The sequence below is a fragment of the Hydra vulgaris genome, chromosome 15, assembly GCF_038396675.1.
Source record: "Hydra vulgaris chromosome 15, alternate assembly HydraT2T_AEP".
In the NCBI taxonomy this organism is placed as follows: domain Eukaryota; kingdom Metazoa; phylum Cnidaria; class Hydrozoa; order Anthoathecata; family Hydridae; genus Hydra; species Hydra vulgaris.
In genome coordinates, this window is record NC_088934.1 from 36,315,788 (window position 1) to 36,340,759 (window position 24,972).

The 24,972-nt window shown below is 26.7% G+C and overlaps 2 protein-coding genes across 2 annotated transcripts in view; one reads left to right on the forward strand and one right to left on the reverse strand.

The window, feature by feature from the left end:
• Positions 1–658: 658 nt before the first annotated feature.
• On the reverse strand, positions 659–9,441 carry LOC100201204 (steroid 17-alpha-hydroxylase/17,20 lyase). The gene is made up of 3 exons (XM_065819075.1): positions 9,103–9,441; positions 2,782–2,985; positions 659–1,671 (listed from the first exon to the last, which is right to left on the reverse strand). Exons 1-3 carry the CDS (start codon positions 9,410–9,412, stop codon positions 704–706), a joined length of 1,482 nt encoding a protein of 493 aa, XP_065675147.1. The 5' UTR covers positions 9,413–9,441; the 3' UTR covers positions 659–703.
• A 6,188-nt stretch (positions 9,442–15,629) lies between these two features.
• The window catches only part of LOC100204834 (CCR4-NOT transcription complex subunit 10), a 40,844-nt gene continuing 31,501 nt past the window's right edge, over positions 15,630–24,972 (forward strand). Inside the window, exons 1-3 of the mRNA XM_065819984.1 lie at positions 15,630–16,156; positions 17,429–17,518; positions 18,809–18,872. Of these exons, the coding sequence (XP_065676056.1) occupies positions 15,884–16,156; positions 17,429–17,518; positions 18,809–18,872 (427 nt within the window). The 5' untranslated portion in view covers positions 15,630–15,883. The remainder of the gene's footprint in view (positions 16,157–17,428; positions 17,519–18,808; positions 18,873–24,972) is intronic.

The window sequence follows — 24,972 nt, forward strand, 5'->3', positions numbered from 1 at the left end:
AAATCATGGTTAATGTGATTGTTTATTTTTTTTAAAGGTTTGTTGATAATGAGCTAGTTAGTATTATCAGCAAAGTGGTAACGAGGTTGCAAACTGAACGGAGATAAAGTTAATAATGTAAAGATTAAAATGTAGTGGTCCCTAAAACTTCTGTTCTGTTCTAAAGATAGGAAATAAAAAAAAATATAGGAAATAGAGGTATTTCTCTAATTCCATAATTTTCTAATTTTTTAAGTAGGATAAAGTGAAATGCGTAGAGCTTTCTATGCAGAGCGTTTTCAAAAAAATTGCTTAGGTTAGAAAAATAAAAAGATGGGGTTGGTAGTTAGACATAAACATTGTAGACAAAAAATTGCTAACGTATCCTTAAGAGTATTGAAATTATTTTTTTGAATTTTATCAATATAATTCAAATTAATCAGACTGATTTGTAAAAAAAAAGTTTTCCACATTTTTTGTTACTTGTTTGTCAAAGTTTAGTGCATTTAGTGTAATTCAGTTTTGAAAGTTTTTACAGAAAGAACTATAGGAGGAAACGGACGCCATTTTTTTGTTTTTCTAAAGGAATTAAAAAATTTAAAAAAGAAAAAAAAAGAAACTTTCTTTTAACAACTTTTTGTCTTGCTTACTAACATTTCTTTGATTATAAAATATTTTTAAAAATTATATAAAGCAAAAACACAGAAAAGTAAAGCAAAAATAGTTAATTTCTTGGAATTATCACGACTTCAAAGTCATAAGGAGGGGAGGTGATACCAGAACGACCATCTAAACTAGGTAACTCTTTTCCAGTTGGCATTTCAAATCGATAATCTTTAAGTAATCGTGTAATAAACACAAACAACTCTGTTTTTGCCAATGTTTCTCCTAAACAACTACGAGGTCCATTAGAAAATGGTAAATACGCGTACCCCAATTTAGAATTGAACTCGCCAGATTTTTCCAGCCAACGTTCCGGGTAAAAACTCATTGCATTTTTCCAATAGCTTTCATCGTGATGCATACTCCATAAATTTGTTAAAATAAGAGCTCCCTTAGGAACAAACTTGCCACAAATGCTACTGTTTTCCATTGCTTTATGAACCAAACCAAGAGGTACTACCGATGACAGTCTAAGTGTTTCATAAATTGCAGCTTGCATTAAATGAAGCATAGGCTTATCCTTTAAAGATACATAACGGTTATCTGATGCTACTTCTGTAATTTCATCATGAAGTTTATCTTGGTATTGCGGCCAATGTAACATGTAAACAATAAACCAAAGAATGGTACTTGATGAAGTTTCGGATCCAGCAATCATAAAATCGTTTAAAAGAAACTCAATATTATCATCAGTAATTTTTTCAGTCAATTCTTCACTCATCTCTGAATCTAAAGACACTTTTATTAAAGCATCGGTTATGTCACGTAAATTATTCTCATCGTAAGATTTTCTGTGCTCTTGAAGTTTTCGTTTCAAAATCGGATCACGAAGTCTTATGATTTCAAAAATATTTCGCGACGTTGCCGTTGGGAAATAGCGCAGCAATGGAATAGAAGATACGTAACTGGTTTCATTAAAAGTTTGGACAATTAAACTTGAGTACTTTATGATATCCTGAAATTCCTGGTTGTCATCTTCGTATCGATGATTGAAAAGAATGGTACAAATAATGTTAAGCGTGCTTTGCTCTAAAAAAACAGGACCTTATTCTTTATAATGATAATAACTTATAACAGAATAAGTTTTTATTGAACAAATTAAAAAGCAGTCTATAATTTATTCTATAATTTTAAGTATTATGTTTTTATGACGACATGTTAAGCAATTACTTCAGCTAGTTTAATTTATTTTTCAATTTATTGTTAAACTTTAATCTCATCTATTAGCTCTGAACTTAATTTAAAATTTTGTATTAACATATAAATTATGTTTCCTAAAAGAAGGATCACGAGTTAACTATATATTTTTCATAGTTTTTAAAAACTAGGTTATTTTAAAAATTATAAAAAATTTATTCTTTTTAAGCCAATTTTAAAGATACTGCTACCCAGCCGGCATTTTTTTAACACCGCTTAAAATTTTTTTAATTTACTCAGAAAAAATTAAGGCTTTATTTATTCTTAAATAATAAAATTTGAGAAAGTTTAAACGTATTTATTGATTGCAAATTTTTTCTTAAATATTAAGACAGAAAATGTTAAATTAGGTCAAAACAAAACAACATATGATTTTATATATAAAATGTAAATAGTTTATGTTCATTTTTTTTATTTTTATATTTTAGCAATTAGGTTTATAGTATTTACTCTTAACACAGCGGAAATTATCAATTTTTGACTTTTTCCTCATAAAATAAGTTTAAAGGAAAAGAGTAGACTACACTCTAGAGTGGTTAGAAAATGCAGCGAATGTCAGTGCTGGATTAGGGGGGCTAGCCCCGGACACCACAGTTTTGTGAGCCTTGAATCTAAACATAAGACTTTCTGAAGAAAAGAAACTCAGAAAATAAATCTTCGATTAATGACATGGAAAGGGGCCTTTTTACTTTAAAATTGTACTATGACCCGAAATTCCAAATCCACCACTGGTTAGTGTGTGTGTTTAAATGTGTATGTTGAAGTCGTTATATATATATATATATATATATATATATATATATATATATATATATATATATATATATATATATATATATATATATATATGTATTTATATATATAACAACTTCAACAATAAAACATTTTCACAATAATAGTTATATGAAAAGAATCAATTTAAATTTATTTTCAATAACTTACCCATTATTTTATGAACAGACACCGGTTCATCTTTTATTGATTGCAACATTTTATTCAATTCACAATATTCACCTATAGCTATTCTTTCCATTCCCAATAAACCTTCCGCGTAAATTTTCAAAGAAGTTGATGCAAGCTTTCGTAAAACTTTAAAACGCGGACCTGGATCACTGTTAATGAGGCTGTTCGTGTTTCTGTTGAATGCTAAAGTTATTTAATGCTTTAATATTTTACATTTTATAAACAAAAAATATATATAATTATTTTTAAAAACCGTAATAACTAAAAACTGAACATTGTAGATCTTTGATTAAATTTGTCAAAAATCATTACGTGCTATACGCAAAATTATTAGGAGGAAGGATGTTTTGCATGTTTCTTAACATAAAACACTGTTTAAGAATTTTAGGGAGAGCAACACTGTTCAGAATATCCGGACTAAAGTACTTAGTTTTTATAATTGAAATTTTAAATGTATACCCACATTATTATTGGACATGGAATGTAGGAGATAAATTTTAAATTTATATTGACTATAAATGTTTCTTTTAATGTTTTAATTGTTTTTAAAGTTTTGCCTAAACCATTTATCATAAACGTATCAAATATATTAGAATATATTAAACCATATATTATGTATGAATCAAGTATATTAGAATATATTAAACCATATATTATATATGTATCAAGTATATTAGAAAATTTCTTTTTTTATATTCAAGTATATTACAACATTTCATTTTAAAAAAATTTTTTTTTTTTATTTCAAAACTTCGAGAAAAAAGTTATATTCTACTAATTAAATATTAAAAATAATAAAAAAGAAAAATTTTGTTAATAAAAATTTATATCTAATTTGCAAACGTTGAAAGCTTTAATTTTAATGCTGTAAAAGATACTGTATAGAGTATCTTTTACAACATTAAAATCAAAGCTTTCGACGTTTGCAAATCAGAAATAAATTTATTTAGTAACCAGAATCAAGTTTTTTGATTTTCAGAAGGCAGTTTAATTTTTATGCTGTCTTAGATCTAAGATATGAAATTTAAATATATAAAATACAAAAATTGAACTTCCTTCTGAAAATCAAAAAAACATGATTCTAGTTACTAAATAATAACTAAATAATAAGGTAATGAGTTATTTTCATATGTTTTACTAACTTTTGATAAATTTTTGATTACTGATGTAGTAAAATAATAAAGAAAAAACTTTATCATTTTACTTCATACCACGTCATTTGTTTTAAAAATTTTAAAAATTGCTGTGATTGTCAAAATAAATAACTCCTAAAATTATTTTGGCCGAAATAAAGCTTTAGATATTTCTTATTTATGGTTTATTTTGTCAGTAAAAATATTCATACAATTTCTTGTAATATAAATAAAAATTACATGACCAGGGCAAAATAAGACAATAATTGTCTTAACGCTCCTTATCACCGCCCCGAAAGCTATGGCGCGCTTTCATTGTAAAGCGTGTCTTATAAATATTAAAATGTAAAAAATAAAACAGCATAAAATATTTAAGGTAAGTATGGGTATTAAGGATTTCTTTTTGCTGCCAGTGATAAAACCAGATAACTCTAATATTTTAATGTCGAAAAAAAGTTTCACAATTTATTTTTTCCCTAAGTTTGGATTAGTGGGCCTTATTACCCGCCGGGCCTTAAAACCCACAATTACCTTATATCTTACTATTTCCAAAAGGGGTTTATATCTTATGTTTTATGTTTTATTTGTTTTTTAACTGAATTTCGTACTTATTTAACATTATTAGTACTAATACCGGTGTAGTATGAAATTTTTACTCCCCAGTAAAAATCTCATATTAAGTTTTTACTCCCATTATGAGATTTTTACTCCCATAAAATATTTAGCGGCAAAATATATATTTCAACCAAACCACGTTTTGCGAATACTTTTAAACGTTTTAATTACGGCAGTTTCTTGAAAAGCAATAAAGAAGCGAGTATTTAAATGAAAATATTGAAACCTTTGTAATCTATTACTGAAGTGACATATATATTGTTAAAATTATCATGATGACAATGGTAAAACTGAACTAATTATCAATGACGTCGAATCAAGCAACACATACGCTAATACTCAACATGAAAGCAGTGTAAATGTTTCAAATGAAAAAATAGTAAAATGTGCAACTTTTGATATGAGAAAATAAATTGCAGAAAAGTTTGGAATTGTTAGGAAACATAATGTCGCCATAGAAAACATTAACCTAACTCTTTGCCCAAGGGGAATCCGTAGAATTAAAGGAGAAGGAAATAGAGTTTTTGGAGCAGTTTCTTTTATCATAACTGGAGATGAAGAGAAACATAAGTCAATTAGAAACAAAGTTGTTAGCCATGTGGGTAGCAAAATGCAGGATGAAATAACAGGATATTTCAATATGACATTTCGAACGCATATTTGTAAAACTAAAATGCTTGAAGATGCGACATGGGCAACTAATGCGGAGGTAATTGGATGTGCATCATTTATGGATGTAGATATTCAAGTATACAGCATATATGGAGCAAAAACAAAATGGATGACCTACCCAAGTAGTTTACGGCTTAATAAGTTAAGTGATTATTCAATATTTTTAGGCAACTCAAATGAAATCCACTTTAATGCTGTGATTAACAGATAAAAATTTAGTGCATTTAATTATGTATTTATTTTAAGAATTTTGAATTTTGCTGTTTAATTTTAATTGTTGTATTTTTTTTTCGCTCCATATTTTCTATATATATATATATATATATATATATATATATATATATATATATATATATATATATATATATATATATATATATATATATATATATATATATATATATATATATATATATATATATATATATATATATATATATATATATATATATATATAATATATACATGTATGGATATCTACCCCCCATTAATAAAGCACATTCTATTATATCCTCGTAGGTTATGTCGCACCTTTAAGTAATTTATTATTACAAATATCAAGGATCTTAATAAAAAACGAAATAAGGCCACAGGATGTGATAGCATTAATGGAAATATTATAATCGACACTTACGATGTTGTCAAAAACATTTATGGTATAAAAGATATAACATTTAAATAGTTTAAAAGCTATTTAACAAATTGCAAATAATATGTTTGCAACTCTGTCTCTCAGGTATTAATGAATATTACATTTGGTGTTCCGCAAGGATCCATACTAGGACCACTTCTATTTTTAATATATATCAATGATCTTAATAAATGTTCAAACTTATCAACCATAATCTTTGCAAATGATACAAACTTGTTTTTATCTCATGAAAATACAAATACACTTTTAAATAATATGACAAACGAGCTTAAAAAAGTTACTATTTGGTTTAAAATAAATAAGTTGTCTCTTAACATTGATAAAACTAAATGGACACTTTTTCATCCACTCTCAAAAAACACAAAGATTGCCAACTCTATTAACTGACCTTTTTATTGACAATATAATTGTTAAAAGAAAGAAAGTTGTAAAATTTTTAGGAGTGTATATTGATAAAAATCTATCCTGGAAAAATCACATTGACAATACCTCCTCAAAAGTTGCGAAATCTATTGATATTATATATAAAGCAAGAGACATATTAAACAAAAACAAATAACACAGTTATAATATTCCTTTGTCAATTGCCACATCAATTATTCAAATACCGTATGGCGTAGCAACAATAAAACAAAACTTAAATCTCTTTATCATCATCAGAAACACGCAGCTCGTGCAATTAATTTTAAAAATCGTTTTACGCACTCTAAGCCACTTCTGAAAGAAATGAAAGTCTAAAATAATTTTATGTTTTATGTTTAAATGTAAAGAAAAATTATCTTCTTGTGTATTTCAAAATTTTGTGCTTTAAAAACGTACTGATAATTATCTCAATGCCCCTTTTTGTCAAAATAGGTATAATCCATTTTCTATTTCTTTTCGTGGTCCATATCTATGGAATAAAATAGTTATACCTAATATCGATTTTTCTATTAATTTGACTTATGATTATTTTTAAAAAAAGATAAAATTTATTGTGAAATTATTTTTTCACTGAAAGACATCTTTATCTATTTCTAAAGGTTAAATATTATTAGTTTTATTTTAAATTTGTTAATTATTTAAGTGTAACTTCACGAAAATTGTAAAATTATACTATTTAAATACTGTTGAAACTATAAATTGTAAAGGGCTTTGTGATAAGATCTATATGCTCTTCTTGAAGTCCTTCCATTCTTTTATTTATATTTTATGTATTGTAAAGAAGTGTTATGGTAAAAAAATTAATTTTTATGCAATATTTAAGTACCTAATAATTTCCTCGCGTACGTCGTTGCGCATTTGGTTAGAAAATTATGACTTATGTTCATCTTCATTGCTAGTTTCATAAAATAGGCTGGTCTAAAGAAGCAGTTTATTTGCACATGTTTATATATATATATATTCGTTCCATCGAGTTTCAAACAAAGAGTTAGGTTAAAGCGTCCAACAGCGACATTTTGTGTATTAAAAATGCATAACATTTTATCCATTGATTTAGTCACCTCAAAACATTTTAGTGAATGTTCATATTAAACAGAATCGCTTCATCACTGCTTTTCAAAAAGTCACAATCTTTAAAACGTTAAAAATATTGATTAAAATACAACTAAGTCGTATAATACATTTTGCCGCAAAATATTTTATGGGAGTAAAAATCTCATAATAGGAGTAAAAATTTCACATGCGATTTTTACTGGGGAGTAAAAAAAAAGCGAGAGAAAAATCTCATACTGCACCGGTGTACCTTATATAACACCTCACGGCGATTTTTTGGATTGATTTTCTCCCACTTGCTGCGGTTTACGAGATTTTCGGATACGAAAACAGTTTATTTTATTTTTACGTAATTTAATTTTCTCCGAATAACGCATTTAAAAATTCAAAATGGTTTCTGAACCATTTTTTACCAATAGAATCTTTTGATCTAAAAATTCACACATGGATTCATAATGTGTATATCTAAAATTCTAATTTACAACATACTTTCTGATGACTGATGTCGTAAATATATATGTATTTCATTGAAAAAAATAGTAATTTTTATGTCTATTTTGCTGAGAACTACTATTTAACTGTAATTTAGACATATAGTTGTAAACTGGAATTCGAGAGCCAATTGAAGTTTATCTTTATAAGTAATAACATTGATAGTTAAGGACACCGTCATTTAGTTTATTTAGCTGATTTTTACTAGTTTTAGTACTAGTTTTTTAAATAAATTGAATTTCAATATCTATATAACTTTTAACTAGCAGACCTTATAAAAAAACGCATGATATATATTTAGATTTAAAAATATATAATATACAAAAATACATAAATTTATATTTATAGCCATAATTCAATAATAAAGATGGTAATTGTTTGCAACTTTTCATAAAAATTAAAAAATTGCGGACGTTTTGGTCCTAATTTCGTATTTCTTAAAATAAAGCTATGGGAGTATTTAAGGCAAAAAAAAAATCGCCGTGCCTACAGATTTTTAAAACAAAAATAAAGAAATTAAAAACTCTTTATTTTTTTTGTTAAGATGCTCCAAGAAGTTTATTATATATTTTGCCGTTTGACAATAATTACAATAACTAAGTAAATAAATAAAAATTTACATCAAAAAGGAGCAAAAAGAAGACTATAGTTATCTCATCACTAACCCCCGTAAATAATACGGTGCTCTGTAATAAAACCGTAAGTTCTTACGATCTTATTACAAGAGCATCGTGGAATATGACATAGGTTTATCAAAAATTATCAATGGAATCAAAATTTCACCCAAAAACCAAAAGTATAAAATAAATGTTTATATATATATATATATATATATATATATAATATATTTATATATATATATATATATATATATATATATATATATATATATATATATATATATATATATATATATATATATATATATATATATATACCCATGTGGGAAAAGCGTTTGTTTTTTTTTCATTGGGATTAACTTGGTTTAAATAAATAACAAAAGTACCGAATAAAACTTTGAATATTTCAAAATATTCATAAATTATAAATTTATAAAAAATTGACTACAAATTATTTTTAAAACACCCTAGCTTCATCCTATTTGTCTTTGAAACATCGTTTTATTTTTCAAAAAAAAAAAAAAAATTATTTAAGTTTCCAATTACCTACCGCCATATGAAAACTACCGCCATATGAAAAGCAGCCGAAAATATGGCAAGTAATCTTTTTTTGTTCTTTGTATAAAATAGAATTACTTACTAGCAATCTTTGGACGACCAGCAAAATGAGAACCTTTTTTAATCAAAACTTCTTGAATACCTTCCAAGCTGTTCACGACTACATATCGTATTGAACCAATGCTGAATCCAAATACATCGCCATAAGTTTTTCCAAGTTTAACAAACTCTTTGTAAGGTTTGCTTTTTCTGAAGAGATATGCATTTCCTACAAAAGGTAGAGGAAACGGTCCTCGAGGATAAGCTAAACAGTCAACAAGATGTTTGATGTAAATCCACACTACCCATATTAAGGGAGGAAGCATAATTGCACCAACGATTTCAAGAAACATAGTTATCTTGTATTGATTCTTTTAATAAAGTAAGAATAACCTAAAATGACATACATGCACAAATTTTCAAAAATACACAAAAATTTAATTTATTTCTCGTTAAAACACTGATATATAAAGGTAATATTTTGTTACGTAAATATAATAATATGGGATGTGGAGGCGTGAGTTAATTATAATCAATCTTATTGAGCGTGGTTATCAAATAAATATTTTTTATGATACCATTTGAATGCAAGTTTAGCTATTCCCCCCATAATTGTTCAGTAAAAAGCATAATTGCATTTGTGAGTTTTTAGTTTTTTAATGATTGATGACAATATCTTTTTTTCTTTTATTTTAAATCTATTACTTATTTTAAAACTATTACTGTTACTCTATTCATTTCATTCACTTTAAAAAAAATGTTTTTTTAACCAACAGAGCCTACATTTTGATGAAAACTAAATTATTTTAATATAACACTTTGGCAAGAGAAATAGCTGATTGATATATCACAAATATGTTTACTGCCACTATGATAAAAATTTAATGTGGGCTTCACGTAGGATTAAATGCTAACGATACTTTTTGAATTGGCGTTGATGTGTGGCGTTAATGTGGGATGTAATCTTATAGCCTCCATCAACGCCGTTTTAATTATGCCACATAAGTGATATAATTATCATGGCCACACATAGTTCACATCAACGTCATCCAATAAAAGTAGAGGGGACAATATCAATTTTTTTCGTTTTGCCCATTCATGGTTTTCCAATAAATGTACTTTTGTTGTTTATTACTTTAGATAAAATCAACTTAAAGTCGAAACTTCTATTGTTGTTTAATTTGTTATAAAACGTGGTTTTTATCATTAGGTAGAAAAAGTTTGTCTTGTTTTTTTAAATGTTATATATATATATATATATATATATATATATATATATATATATATATATATATATATATATATATATATATATATATATATAATGAATATAAAATAACTTTATGCGTCATATATATTTACCAAGTCGTACATTTTAAAATAAAAAATTTAATCCTCCGAGAGTGGCAAGTAATACTAACTGAACTATAATTCAATTATAAAAATTTGAACAATTATAATTTATAGCAATTGATACAATTTTTTTTTACAACAAAGCTATTTAAGCTATTTATCTATAATTGTCCGAGATTTGTTTTTAATAGATAAAACCTATTTTGATTTTTTTTTTTTATTAAAAACTTCATTTTTCATTAATGACTTCTTTCACTGTTTTGATCGAACTTTAATAATTAGTATTAGTAAAGAAATCTATTAAATTATTTTTAAGCGAAAATAATTTATAATAATATAATATAATATAAAAATTGCTGTACAAACTATTTGAGTTTGGTGAGTCAAAACTACGTAGAGTTTTGACTGTAACAGCCGTTAAATGTAAAAATTCGTAAATAAAATAAAAAAAAGTTCGTAAATAGAGTTTGGTATCAAAAGTTCAAAATTTTGTCTATTCTATTTTTAACGTGTTTTTGTTTGCAGAATCGATTGCATCTTGTGACAGTAAATTCCAATCGTCGACCACTCTGTTTGTTAAATAATAATACCTGCATAATTTCTTAGTATATTGTCGATGAAGTCTTTTATTATGACGATATCTGTACATGCTGTGATAAAAACTCAAAGGCTCTTCAAATCTAATATATTCCGTTGAATTTAATATTTTAAACATTTCTATTACGTCGCCTCTTCTTCTCCTTTCTTGTAAGATTGGTAAACCTAATATTTTTCTTCTTTCTTCGTAACAGATACCTTTCAGTGATTCAATCCTTGTCGATCTACGCTGTACATTTTCGAGTCTCCTAATATCTTTAGTACAAAATGGGCTCCATACATATGCTGCATATTCAAGCTGTGGCCTAATAGTTGACTTGTATAATTACTTTAATATGGAAACATCAAGATATTTTTAAGCGAAAATAATTTTTAAGCCAAAATTATTTTTTAGCGAAAGTTATTTTTTAGCGAAAGTTATTTTTTAAGCGAAAATGCGCTCAAAATTTTATCAAAGTGCATTAAAATAAAATAGATATTAAAATAAAAAATCAGTTACAAATAAGCTAAATTTATTAAAACTTTTTTAAAACAAAAAACTTGACAAATTCTCCTTTTAACTGAGTGATGTGAATACGACTCCAAGTGAAAAAAAACACATCAAAGAGATAAAATTGCTTGCATTAATTCAAGTATTTCAGTAACATTAAAACTCATATAGAAATATTAAATATTTTTGTAAAAGTTGAGTCTTTTTTTTAAAGAAGTTTATGAAAAATAATATTAAAGGTTTGGCGTAAAAAATCTGAAAGTTGCTTTTCGCATAGTTCGATCTACAAAAAAAAAAATGATTTTTAAAAATACTAATAATAATCTTCGAAAAAAAAACGTGAATAAGTAAAAAATAGGTTTCAGATGTCATACGATAACAGTTTTTAACCAATTATTGTCTTTTTTATTTTTGGACCGTGTGTCGCGGAATGTACATACATCAACTGATAAAGCCATACGCACTGCAGAGAATACATAAATCGACAAATGGTTTTAGTTTGGGCAGACACTTTTTTTATTAAAAGCAAGCTCTTTCTCAAGTTTTAAATTTTATTCTTTTCATCTTATAAAATATACAAAAAACATACCGGAATATACGTAGCTATTTAAGTCAATCAAAAAGAGTCGGTTGCAAAATTGGTAGTTCACGTTATAACTCGATATAAATATAAAATATACAACAGTTTTCTGTTGGAAAATCAAAACCAAAATCAATTCGCTCATAGACTATCAAAGTTACTTAACTCAAAGACGAAATTATCCAAGATCCGCCCCTATATATAACAAACCCTTGAACAAAGTTCTTTTTTTTTTTTTATATATTATATTTTATAACAAAATCAGGCTGTATGCTGTACTGGCGCCTGATCAAAGTTCTTAAAGCTTTTTTTAAAAAACAAAAAGAATGAAGATACTTTAATTGTATTTAAACTAGAAATTAGCGGAAAAACGTAATCATTTACTAGATTTACATAAAATTGTACGTTGCATTCAAAACAATTTAAACTGATGTCACAAATAATATTGTTTAATTTCTTTTCTTTGGAACTCGTTTTTCAAACGTAATTAGGCAAAAAATACAATAAAGTCTTCAATATGGTTCAATTGTGATAATTTCAACTGTTAAAATCTTTATATAATCATCAGAAATATTTATTTCAGCCCTGATAACAGCTTTCTTCAAGCTTTCTGTCATATATAGAAGAACACCACTGCCTCTATATTTTGCATTGTACGTTAACGAGTTCATACTCATATATCATATGAAAGCCTCGAATTTAAAGAATTTAAAGATTTTGCGTCATCATTCAAGTTACTAATCAGCCGTCATAACCAAGTTTGAGTTCTACACATTATAGTAAAAGCATTTGGTATAATGTATAATTTGGGATAATGCTAGATTTTAATCTCTTATATGTTTAAAACACAAATTTTAGAAAACATTTTTTAGACTTTATATGTTTAAGCGAATAAGATTTAAATCATCCCGCATAACAAAATACTTTTATTTCTTTTATTTTTAGTAAAAGCAGTTGAAAAGCTTTAACACCACTAAAGTAATTTAGATTTGATAAAAATGAACTTGGTTTATTTACTAAAAATGAAAAAAGAGATTAGACTTTAGAATTTACCGTGAAGTTAGTTAACGCGTTTACCGAAAAATCCTAAATCTGACCCCTGGATTTCCAATTTTGTTTCTAAAGACATGTTAAAAATATATTGGCCATAATTTAGGACTTTTTTTTGTATATCTTGGTTTATTATTTGTACCGACTTGGTTTATCATTTGTAGGATTTGCTTTCTAAAGAAAACTAGAAGTTAACTCTCATTTAAATACTCCTAAGCATGGACTTTAGGGGTAATCAGAAGAGCTCTTTTGACCAGCCTCGCACCCTTTCTTCATCTATTAAGTTGGTGTAAATCTGTGTTGAATAGTTTCCTATTTAGGAAGATGAATGCTAAATCTTCCTGACTCTACTTATGAGTTTTTGCTTGTGCCTCCTTGTTAGCGCCTTCTCAACTTTTGATGTTTATTTTCTAAAAAGAGTACAACTTTAAAACTTTTAAAAAAAAGTTTAAACTTTGCGTTAACGCTGGAAAAGGCTGATTATATTAATAGCTGTAAATTAAAAGTGTTATGTTGCTCTAATTGTCATAGACTTGACTAGAACATATATTTACGTCTTAATTCACTTATTTATTGTGAAATCAGATCACAATATTGTTGAAATTTTTATATTGATTAAAGGCAATACTCTTACTGAGTCCTCTACTTTACTTATTTCTAGAGAATCATTCACTACTAACGTTTTTTGGCTTTTTATTGTGCTCGCTATTTCTTTACTCCCAATTCCATTCGTTAACTTATCGTATTTTTTATTTTTCCACGTATAGAATACTGTTGTCATATTTGGTCTGGTTCTTCTAATGAATCTATCTCCCTTCTAGCATGCTCCAAAATTGTATTGTAAATGTAACTGGATCCGCTCTATCTGATAAGCTTGAGTCACTGTAGCATTGTTGTAAGGTTGCATCTCTTTTTCTACAAATACTATTATTGTTTAAACGAGCTTAAACAAGCTTCCATTTCTAGATTTAACAAACAAAACTCATTTGTGCGTGACCCTGGCTGCCTAAGCCCCTTAATTTTCGTTTCAGCCCCCCTTTCGAAATTTTTTGACCTTCCAAGGCCATTGTATATATAAATGTATATATATATATACATATATATATATATATATATATATATATATATATATATATATATATATATATATATATATATATATATATATATATATATATATATAAATATATATATATATATATATATTGTCACACTTTTGTTCTCTTGTTTATGACAAATTCAATAGTCTTTTCGGCTTTAGTTTTTAGTTGTTCTGTTTTCAAGTTTTCTATTTTCAATCTTTTTAATTTAGACTTTTTTAGATTGTTTTTTTTTTCTTGTAACTTCTTTAATTGTGACTCCATTACCTTCTTAGCAGTAAGCACAAAAACGTTTTAGCTTGTTTGCTCTAATTAAAATCTGGAGCTGCGTACATCAAAATACCATCATCTCCATTAATAAGTACCATCATCTTATCTCCTGGGTATAATGAATTTTTAAAAGAAATAATAGAACAAAAAATTTAACTTTTTAAAATGAAGTAAATGCTTTGAGTTACGCACATGTTTATGGAACTTTTACGCACATGTTATATACTTTTTCTTTTCATTTTAGTAGCAAAATAATTATTTATAATGTTCTCAAAATTATATTAGTTATAATTTCATGCTTATAAACAATATTGTCAATATTGTTTATAAGCATGAAATTATAACTAATATAATTAAAAAGTTGTTCAATATTATTGAACAACTTTTTAATCTTAAATTACTCATAGTAAAACAGGGAAAAAATTGTTATCTACTTTAATTTGGAGAACTTGACACGTAGCAACACTGATAGCACCTAGCAACACTGATAACAACATTTTAAAATTTTTCCATCTATACTTTTGATTAAAATTTAGTAAATCAGGAGGACTTTCCCATTGTTTTTTCCTTTTTTCCCCATCTTTTTTCCTCACGTTTTCCCACTTTTTGTCGTGCAGATACAGCCATAATAACTTCTTTTTCTTTTAATATGGACCTGCTCTTTATGGATGTTAATAAAGTCATTTTTTTGACATTCAAATTCCTTCATTTAGTAGGTTTCATGGAATTACAAAAAAATATTTACCTTCAAAAGCATGTACTGGTCAAAGCGTTTTTTTCAATTTTCTATATATTGATAAAAGTATTTATTTTCGTAAATGTAATTGTAAATCTGTAAACATTATGTTTTAAAGGGTATGTTATGTCTTCTTCTACTTAAATTTTCTTGTACTTACTTTTGTCTTTTCTACCGTAAAGAAATTTAGTTGCTTTTCAAAAAGATTCTGTACGTAGCAAATAAACTTCAGCGTCTAAATCTCTTATCCTCTTGATGATTATTTGCCTGTTAAAAAGTATTTTATTTACTTTAAATTTTTTGTATACTTACGTTTGAATGATTACATAAGTGTTTTAAATTATGTCGTATTTAATAATTTTATTATTAAATATTATTAAATCAAAATTGTTTTAGTATTAAAGAATAAAATAACTCTCGAGTCTTGCATTATTTTGCGAAATAATCAAAATTGTAGGACAATTTCGGAGAACCTAAACCGAACCAACGGAATATCGAAGCTAAGAGTTGTCCAACAAGGTCGTGTTTAATAAGTTTTACTAGACTTATATTCGATAACAATAACAAGATAATTTAATGAATTTAAATCAACATTCAAAATAGTTTGTTAATGGTCCAGCAATTGATCTTGTTTGCGTATGTAAAAGTATGCCACAAATAATGAAGCAGGATCCTCCAGCTAGAGAAATTGCATCAGCCAGAAAAATAATAACAGAGCAAGACAGACAAATAGCTAAATCGGCATTTGCTCTATTTAAACAGAAAAACTATGACGAGTGTTTAGAACAACTTAAAAGGTTGTCAGAATTACGAACTCACGATGCTCGTGTGACAGGAAACAAATCTATTGTAGAATATTATTTGTCTAATTTCACTAAAACTGATGAATTTATTAAGCAAATCAATGGTGCAAAAAAGCAGGTACTTATATTTATATATATGTAATACTATACAGATCTACAGTTATCTACAGGTACCCATCTATATCTAAAGATAATTATATTTATTTACTATTAGTGAGTAAAAATTATGAAATGAAAACTGATAATAGGGCTACGTAGTACTAGTAGTTTGTGTATCTTTTTCATAATATTTTTTAAAACACATAGGGGTCTGGTTTTCATTTTGAGCTGGCTTTTTTTTATATAATAAAAATAAAAATATATAGGTTTTTTGACAAAACTTGTAAAGTGATTTATTTACACTAAATGTTGTTTTACAACTTAAGTTAATCAGCACATGTTATATATAATACACTAACAACCCTTTAGAAAACATAGCAACCCTTACCTATAGAACAAATTACTGCTATGACAACCAAAGGTGTTATTAAATATAAAATTATCATAAGTCTTTAAAAATAGTTTTAAGTTTATTTTATTAAATGTTTGATAATATAGTGAAACAATACCTACATCTAGATTTTCAGTGATCTTTTTTTTTTTAGTTAATATACATTATCATTTTTTTACAGCCACAAACAAACATTGTTTAGTGGTTTCAAACAATCTTTTTTTTTTTTTTGCAATACTCATTTACTTGAAAATGAGATAGAATCAAAATTTAATGAAAAAAATGTCAAGTTTAACTTCTTCAGTAAAAAATACAAGATATTATATTCCTATTTTATTACAAAAATTATTTTTATTAAATCTCTCATAATAGGCACTAGTTTACCTTTTTCAAAAACAATCAAAACAATTAAGAACTTAAAAGAAAAATTAGATATGACTAATTTTTGAAATACTTAAGTTTTAAATATTTGTCAAACTTTAAAAGTTTTATACATCTAATAAAAAAACGATGTAAAAATAATAGTAGTTTTTATTAAATGAATATGATCTTAAACAATAATTTTTTTTTTTTTTTTGCAATTATCATCTGTTGAAATAAAAAAAATTTAATTTCTGAAAAGCTATATGTGTAAAATAGAAAAAAAGTTTAAACAAGATATAGCAGAGTCTCTATTATTAATCTCTACTGCAAAAAAGCATGTTGTAATGTGTTTTTTTTTTTTACATAAAGTTATTTTATATAAAATATGATTGTGGTAGAGTGTGTTTTCTCTATAAAAAACTATACAAAAATATGTTTTTATTAAATCTTGTAATTTGTTAAGTGTTAAACACTTAAAAGGTGTTTTTTGTCATAAATTTTTTTTCTTAGATAAAGTTTTTTTAATGTTTTTGTTAGTTGGAGTTTGGGATGGTCAATACTGGAGATGAGCTGGATGATATTGATAGAAGCTACTTACTTTACAATCAAGCAGTTATTAGTTTTCATGTAAATATTTTTTTAAATACCTTTTGTAAATATTTGTTAAAATACTTAAGCTCAAAAGCGTAAAATCTTAAGCTCAAAGTTTTCATATTCCTGATTCAATTCTCTATCTTTATATAAATTACTGTTCCCATATCTAGTTTTGCTGAATGTAATTACTGTTGGCAATATTGAACCAATCTCATATTTTTAAATGTTTGAATCTCTGATCTACAGATACAAATTGTTGCTACTCTGCTGTTATTGGTTGTTCTATCTATTAAAATATCTTTATATATATATATATATATATATATATATATATATATATATATATATATATATATATATATATATATATATATATATATATATATATATATATATATATATATTATATATAGCTTGTTATTCTTTCTAACAATTTGTTTGTCTTCTCTGTTTTTTTCTTTATCATTTTTAAAAGATAATTCAAGAATTGAAATCCAATTTTTAACAAATCTTCTTAAGGATTTTATCTCCAACTTATTTCTTCAAATTTATGCCTATCCGCACATTTCCATTACTAAGATCCGTTACAAAATGAACACATTCAACATAAGATGCATTTTTAATAGAAACAATAGAAGTCTTGAAAAAAAGTTTGTTTGAGTTAATCAACTCTAAGTTCACTTATTTGATCAACTCTAAGTTCACTTATTTGATCAACTCTAAGTTCACTCATTTGATCAACTCTAAGTTCACTTATTTGATCAACTCTAAGTTCACTTATTTGATCAACTCTAAGTTCACTTATTTGATCAACTCTAAGTTCACTTATTTAATCAACTCTAAGTTCACTTAATTGATCAACTCTAAGTTCATTTATTTGATCAACTCTAAGTTCACTTATTTAATCAACTCTAAGTTCACTTATTTGATCAACTCTAAATCCACTTATTTGATCTTTAATACTTATGCTTTTATGCTTATTTTAACTCTTTGCTTTATTAAAAAAAATTTTTTTTTTCTACACTTCAACATTCTCATTTTTTTATCCATGTGTTTTACCACTGCTAACACTGCTTATTTCTTGAGTTATCTGTACAACAAAAAAGTCACTTCTTAGGCTTATACTTCTCAATATAGCATTACTTCTTAATTACTATACCACAATTAACATAATTATTTATGTCTCTGTAATGTTGTCTTCTGTCTATTTTAGCACAATTGTTGATTGTGACTTGCTGTATCTATGTTAGAATGATTTGTTAACTAAATGACGACAAATATTCAATATGATTTGTAATATAAAATAACTCTTTCTACATTTAGTTGAAAAAGTTTGCAAATGGCATCAATATTTTAGAAAGATTGTTTAAAATCATTGAACCATTAGGTTTGTTAAATTATATATATTAAAGATTTTTTAAATTAAATTGAAGTTTTGAATATGTGTTATTAAAGTTTTATTTTTTTTCTGTATATTTCATTAAGGATCTTACTAAACAATTCAGTTTATATATTACTATTAATCTTTTTCGCTCCGAACTACGTCTTTTAGCGTTCTCGCTAGTTCCAAAGTACGCCTTTTGACGTCTTTAAACATACCTATACATTTAACTCTAAAACTCAAAAGCTAAAGTTTGTATTGCATTTCTGACTTTCGATTTCAAATCAATGGTCTACAACATTCCAGAAAAACAACAACTTCACATGGTTTTTATTATGAACTTTGCTTTTATTTTTACTTTGAAAACCAGTTACATTTTGACTTCCTGAGGTCGCTGATTGACACAATCCCAAGTTAAAAACATTATTGATGAGCTCAAAAGTAGTAAGAATAATGATTCTAATGTTAAATAACTGATTTGTCGTGGTTGTATATATATTTTTGTTCTATTTTTCTAACCTTAGAAAGTTAATTTAAGCTTATGACTTGAAATCTAAAATGTTATTTACACTTTTTATCTGCTTTGTTTTAGAAACATTATTTATACATAATTATATGTAAAAAGTACAAAAGAACATGTAATAAAGCTATATTTAATTAAGGTAAAACACAAGTACTCCATAGAAATGTATTTTCATGTTCTTAGTGTCAATATATTTTCAAAGCAACAAGGTACTTTTTTGGTTTCTTAAATATTTACTCATAGTTTTACTGAAACTTGGACGACAATTTTTATAAAATGTATAAGAAATAAAAGTGCTATTAGAATATGTTTTTATTTATTCTAATTAACACTATTAACACTGTAAAAATTTTATTATAGGTGTCAATCTATATATGTAAATATACTCATTTTCCTTTCGGAAAAATTTTACTTCAAGGTTCAGATATTACTTTAACATAATAAAATTTATTTTTAATATACCTACAATTTTAGCTAAAAATACTGCTCCCTGAGTAGTCAAACTTTAAAAATTGAGCGGAGCGAAAAGGTTAAAATCTTTACACATAATAAATTCCTTATTGTATAAATATATATATATATATATATATATATATATATATATATATATATATATATATATATATATATACACATTTATATATATTTACACATAATAAATTCCTTATTGTATAAATATATATATATATATATATATATATATATATATATATATATATATATATATATATATATATACATTTATATATATTTACACATAATAAATTCCTTATTGTATAAATATATATATATATATATATATATACATTTATATATAATTACATTAATAGACAATCCGGAAAAGCAGTAAAATAAAAAGTAGCCCTGATATCCCAATATTTAAAAAGTTTAGAGAAAACTGGAAAACTATTGATCCGGCTGCAATTGAAACATACACCGATTTTTGCAAACAACATTTGAGTAATACAAGATTTGAAAAATTGTTGATATTTTATAATCAAGAACTGCAAAAAACTATTGGGCGTGATGATTATTGGGAACTGATTGAACTATCTGTCATTTTCTGAGGAGGTAATAATGAGAAAAAAATTTAAATCAAACCTTCTGGAGTAATGCATCAAGCGAGGTGGATGGCTAGAGCTATTTACTCTTTAAAGGTATGTTTGTTGCAATACTAGATCAAAATTAGTGCCAAGGATAAACAAGCTCTTTGGTTTTATGTCTGTCAAGAGCACAAATTTATTTTCTTGATTAAAAAGTAATGCGATCTTCTTCCAGAGACTCCTTTCAACGTGGGATGAAGATGTTATCTATATAGAGACAAAAAAGAAAATTAGCTGCATAACAGGAAAGGAATAGAAACAACAATTTTTAATATATATATATATATATATATATATATATATATATATATATATATATATATATATATATATATATATATATATATATATATATATATATATATAGACACATAATATATACAAAAAAAATGTTTATATATATATATAAAAACTTAGTTGCTGTAACTGTTTCTCCAGATTCATTTTCTATGAAATATGGACTAATTGTTCTTTTGGTTGATAAAACACACCAGACAGTCACTCATTTTGAATGATAAGGGCGTTCTGCTTTGCCTCTGGGTTGTCAGATGCCCAAAAACATTAATTTTGCTAATTCACATAGCCATCAAAGTGAAAATGAGCTTTGTCACTAAAATTGATGTTTGAAGCTAAATCAGAATCAACTAGTTGTTCAATCACTGAATATTCAATGCTTGTGATGGTTTCAAGAAGTTCTTGAGTAAACTGAACCTTGTATGGGTATGAACCAAGATTCTGTTTCAAAATTCATCTCATTGAAGTTGCAGATAAGCAAAGTTGCAGCAATCAACATCTAACTAATTTTTGTGGGCTTTTGACACTCTCCTTCTGAAATAATAACACCTCCTAATATCTTATGTTTTATCTATCATATGTAAATTATATAGTAGAAAAGTTTAATATTAGCTAATCGTAATTCCCTAAGGGACATATACATATAAATTAGTAATTATATACACAAAACATGCAATTCCCCAAGGGAGATGATAAGTAATCATTTATAAAATTGTTTTAATAATTCGTTTAGGAAGGCTAGATTGCATATGCGATTGCCTTACAATATCCAATTCCAGATCAAATAAGGTCTCTTTGCCTGTAACTAGAGGTTTGTCATGTTGTGAAGTATACTCTGAGTAATTGGTATTATTTGTATCAGTATTTTCATTATCTGAATGGAAAGGTTTACTATCTCTTATTGGTGCTATATCTTTTATAGATACTGTAGATTCTCTTCTGCTTTGAAATTTGATATGCGCATACTGTGGCTCTATTAGTTCAGCTTCTTTAATTAGGGGATCATAATTGCTAGATTGAAGATGTTTCTTTACAAATACTTTCCTTTGTTTTAGCAGCCAGGTTGGGATAGATTGTCTGTTTCTTTGTGGAATCTTTGTGGAAAATTGAAGAACTTCTCATGTGGCATTGCATTTGTTGCAGTGCACAGTAATGATTGTATTGAGTGTAATGCATCTTGTAGTACTATTTCCTAGTTTTCGACTAGTAGATTTCTTGATTTGAGAACTAGTGTTGCTGATTTCCATATTATCCCATTAGGGGGCTCTACCTGTCTGTTTCTCTAGGATTGTAAGGTGTTTTTCTTTAGTTATGTAGTTTCTCTGATATTAGAGAGCTGTCTCTGTCAGAATGAACATAAGCAGGGGTGCCAAACAAAGAGAACAAGTTCTTGAAACACTTTAACGTCAAAGAAGAGGAAGTATCAGGATAAGGAAAAGCAAATGGAAATTGCAAGTATTTGTCAATAGTTGTAAAGATTTAATTATTTTTAGTTGATGTTGGAATTGGGCCTTTAAAATTTACATTAAGTTGTTCAAATGGTTGGGTTACTTTTATAAGGTGAGCATTAAATGGTCTGTATAGTCGAGGTTTAAGTTCACAGCAGGTGATGCACTGGTTTACAACACTTTTGATTTCTTCTATGGAGAAGGCAAATTCCAATTGCGGACAAAATGGTTCATTCTTGTTATGCCTGGATGACACAGAGCATTATGAAGCTCTGCTAATTTTACTTTGTTATTACATATATAGGAACATGTCGAATTTGTGTTTTTATAATTGGGTGATTTCTGATTTAATAGGGTGGAATGTGTTAAACAATTAGTTGCTTGGTTATATTTACCTGGTAAATGCTGTATTTTTTTGTTTTTAATTTTGCCTTGATGGTTCTAGTTAAACATATACAAAACAGCTTGTTGGTCTGTCACTAAGCTAAAATGGCATCCGTTCAAATAATATTTCCGCCTCTGGAGAGCTTCTACAATTGCATATGCTTCTTTTTCAATAGCTGGTTGATGTATTTCATGTTTTTTTAGGGATTTTGAAAAGAATGCTACTGTAGCATTCTTTTCAAAATCCCTAAAAAAACATGAAATACATCATTCCTTGGAATTAGGGTTGGCATTCGGCAGTGCCAACCCAACTGCCATTTCCAACTGCCATTGCCAACCTTAAAGTGTTTGAGGTCAGCAAAAAAAATGTCGACTTCGTTTCTATGTTTTATGGAAAGACCTTTGTATCAACCTTTTTTGCCAACCTGATGCCGATCTCTAAAAGATTGAGGTTGGCAAATTATTGCCGACCTCATTTTTTCTAATTTCGAGGGTTGCTACTGGCAGTCCATTTTGGTTTAATGTTGCAGCTAATGAAAAATCAGATGCGTCAGTACTTATCAGCAATGTGTTTGTTGATAAAATTGTAAGAGCTTCCGGTATCTATTAGTGTAGTGAAACTCTGTTCATTTATTTCAACCTTTCGAATAGCATGTGAGAGACAATTAGGGGCTCCTGCACTTTTCATTACAGGCATATCGAGTTCAGCAACAGCTAATGATTTATTCGATTTACATACTTTTGCAAAATGTCACCGTTTTTGGCATTTCGGACATATAGTATTCTTAACAGGACAAATGATGCGTGGATGGTGGTTGTTTCCACAGAAGTAAGACATTTTAATGATTTGTGGTGAAGTTTGCTGATTATCAGCGCATTTTCTTGCATTGCGCATTGCATTGATTTGAGGTACATTGGGCTAATACTGCTCAGAGTGTTTTTGCACAAATTCTAATGAGCATGCTTGGTCAAAGGTTGATGTTAATGTGAGTGTCTTGTTTTCCAGTAGACTCTGGCGTATTATAATTTAGGTTAAGCTGGTGATGAATGTGTATTTGATAAAATCATCGCAGTAAATATCGGCTGTTATTCCTTTAAAGTTGCAATACTTTGAAAGGATTTGGAAAACTTGGACGAATTCATCTAACATTTTGCCAGGTTATTGTTATTGCGTTGCTAATTGATGACGTGTGAATATTTCGTTTTTTGGTTTGCATTATCAAAAGTTAGGGAATCGAAGATGTACTCATACACAGTTGATGATACAAAGTTTATCAATATTCTTAGCTTTTTATCAGATGTAGATTCTGAGGATAAGAAAAAGTTTTGAAGAGTTTTAAACCTGTGAATCCATTCTTTACTTGACGTTGAAGAGTTTGGGTTTGCGTCAAATCTTTCAGGGCAAAGGTATTTCTCCATATGGATAACTATAATGTTTTAACTTTTAAAACGCTTTAATTTTTTTTGTTTTTTTTGTTTTAAAGAGATATGATAGAAAAATTAAAATAATAACACCTCTTAATATCTAAGGTTTTATCTATCATATGTAAATTATACAATAAAAAAGTTTAATATTAACTAATTGTAGTTCTCAAAGGGACATAGACTTATAAAGTAATATAAAGTGTATACACAAGTAATAAAACAATGCAACTCCCCAAGGGAGATGATAAATAATTATTTATGACACCTTCACTATGGTAATATTTGCTGCTGATCATACTGGATGTGGACGAATTAGTGTCTTCAAATTAAGCACTGAACTAGTAGATTCAAATTTTTGAACAACAGTCAATACTATAGACTATTTAATTGGGGGCAGAGTATTTACCTTTTAATTTCTGCCAATCACAAATTATGTCATACACAGATCTTTTTCAAAATACAACTTCACAAGCTGTATGCGTTCTTCAGTTTTAAGATGCAGCATGACAAAATGGCACATAAGAAATAATTTTTATCTAAAATAAAAACAAATTTAGATAATTAGAAAAAATATGATATACTAAACCATTACCTAGGTTATAATGGTGCACCCTGTATAAATAATTTCAAAGGAACAATTGAAGAATTTCTTATATTACATAGTCACAAAATCTATGTTGTAACGCAGAAAATGAAATTTATTTTTAATAGAAAATAAATTTCATACAGTTCAGTTTAATAATTTAAAAAAATGAACCATGAAATATTAAAACTGTAAACCCTTTTTTTTGAGTTATTGAGTTAACATTGTAATATTTTTAAGTTTATAGATAAAAACAATAACAAAGAAAATAAATAAATAGGAAAATATAAAAAACAGGATCAAAAACTAGGTAAAAATAAAAACAGTATCAAAACAAAAAATAAGG